Source organism: Lipotes vexillifer, unplaced genomic scaffold (assembly GCF_000442215.2).
Source record: "Lipotes vexillifer unplaced genomic scaffold, Lipotes_vexillifer_v1.1 scaffold387, whole genome shotgun sequence".
Lineage (NCBI taxonomy): Eukaryota > Metazoa > Chordata > Mammalia > Artiodactyla > Lipotidae > Lipotes > Lipotes vexillifer.
The window spans coordinates 4,550,820-4,553,035 of record NW_006795399.1 but is presented as its reverse complement, the minus strand read 5'-3'; the positions used below and the strand labels follow the sequence as shown (position 1 = coordinate 4,553,035).

Genomic DNA, 2,216 nt, shown 5'->3' with positions numbered 1-2,216 from the left:
GTAGGGAAAAGCCCAGTTCTTTCCTGCGTGTTTCTCTCCTGAGAGTCTTCTTTCCTCTCACATAGAACACTTCACTTCTGACACTTCTGGTCGCCAGATGTGTGGAGGTTTTTCCCCACACCAATTCTCTGTGACACCAGTTGGGTGTCCTGAGACTTAATTCTGACACTATCTACCTGGAGAGAGGGTCAGATCACACAGGTTAAGGGTTCACTCCCACAAGTCTGCACCTACTCCCCGCTTCAGAAGCCAGTTGCAAACCTGAGTTGTCACCTGTGCTTCTGACCAACCGGCTGTAGGTCGGAGGTTCCAATACCCCCCTCCTTATTTTCCATTAATTTGCTAGAGTGGCTCACAGAACTCAGGGAAACACATCTACCAGTTTATTAAAGGGTGTGATAAAGGATATAAGATAAACAGCCAGATGGAGAGATACATGGGGTGAGGTCTGGGAGGATCCTGAGGTCAGGAGCTTCTGTCCCCGTGGGGTTGGGCTGCATCACCCTCCTGGTCTGTGGATGTGTTCTCAACCTGGAGGCTCTCTGAACCCCGTACTGTTGGGATTTTATGGAGGCTTCTTCGCGTAGGCATGATCAATTATTAACTCTATTTCCAGGCCCACTCCCCTCTCTGGAGCAGTGGGGGTGTGGTGCAGCTGAAAATTCCCAGCTTCTAACCAAGTGTGGTCTTTCTGGTGACCAGCCACCATCCGGGAGCTGTTCGGGAGCACACCCAGAGTTGCCACATAAGACCAAAAAAATGCTTCTAGTGTTTTTATCACTTAGGGAATTATAAGGTTTTTAGGAGCCCTGTGTCAGGAACCAGGGGCAGGGACCAATATATATATTTTCTATCATCTCTCAAGAAGAAAGGACACTCTAGAAGAGGGAAGCACATGAACCGAAGCATGCAAGTAAGAAAGTAAGTTGTAGCTTGGAGACAGTGAATAAATTACCCTGGCTGCATTGACTGTAGGAAGCATTTGAGGAAATAAGGTTGAAAAAATAAATTTGTACTGTGGAGAATCTGAATGCCAAGCTAAAGCACTGGATTTTTTTTTTTTTTCTCCTCTTTCCCCTGTAGGTTAGGGAGATCTATGAAAGGAATACCCAGAAAAGATGATAGTACACCAAAAGTTTAAAATCTGTGATCCAGGAGTCTTGACTGCCTGTAGCTTCTGTCAAGCACTTCTCTCCAGGGAATACCCTCCAGAATGTTGTTTTCTTCTCTACCAGGTGACCCTGAGTGTCTTTGAGCTAGCATCTGCTGCAGGGGTGGGCTGTGACATTGACCCAGCTCTGGTGGCTGCCATTGCCAATCTGAAAACTGGTAAGATTGGGGAAAGAGGGCAACGGAGGGCTTGGGCCCTATTTTGGGGTGGAAAAATGTCAGTCTCAAAGAAACCTTTATTTAGGATTGTGAATTCAGAGATTATAAACTGGGAGCTAAGGAAAGACTTAAAGCATAGTCTCTAATCCCCAGAAAATACTTCCACAGGCAATTTAGATTTCTAGTCAGGTTCTAACCAGTTGATCTGTCAATCAGCTAAAAAGTATTAAGTGAGAGTCTGGTACTCAGCAAGTGCTCAAAGGAACTTACAATCTGGTTGGGGAAATAAGAGTAATGCAGATGAAACGATGAGCAAACAATACACAGTAGACGTGAATTCGTACTAAGTTGTGTGGTATAGCATCCAAGTTCCCCAGAATGATCTTGTGCTCTCCCCTCCCCTATAATCACCTTGACACCATGCACTTCCTCCCCTGGACTCACACTTGTCTCTTATATTTCCATTACACATTTCCTCAGATTACCACATTCATACTTGTACACACTCAGAATGGGATGGAATCACGGGGCTGGTAGTAAGCCCTTTTAAAATTGCCAGACTGGCTCTCCCTGTTCTCTCTCAGTTTTGGTGAGACTCTTTCCTCTCCTTCCTGCCTCTGTACCCCATCAGGTAGCTGACAGAGTGCCCTCAAATTGAGTGTCAGCAGAGCCCTTTGCCAAGAGCTGTGCTCAGTCACCAGGGGAAGCCTCCAGGACTCAGGCCTCGCACTGTCAGTGGAGGCTAGTACTGTCCCCTGCAGCAGTAATGACTTGCCTATAGTGCTCTGCAAATTATTTTCACAGATATTTTCTCATGTGATCCTCCTAGTAATTCAGCGAAGTAGGACTCCCTGGAAGAAAACTCCTGTCTGCTGACCTTACTCTCT

General features: G+C 46.2%; 1 protein-coding gene across 1 annotated transcript in view; it reads left to right on the top strand.

Moving 5' to 3' along the window:
* Positions 1-2,216, top strand: part of NCKAP1L (NCK associated protein 1 like) — a 42,679-nt gene that overhangs the window by 33,715 nt on the left and 6,748 nt on the right. Inside the window, exon 27 of the mRNA XM_007467778.1 lies at positions 1,236-1,329. Within this exon, the coding sequence (XP_007467840.1) occupies positions 1,236-1,329 (94 nt within the window). The remainder of the gene's footprint in view (positions 1-1,235; positions 1,330-2,216) is intronic.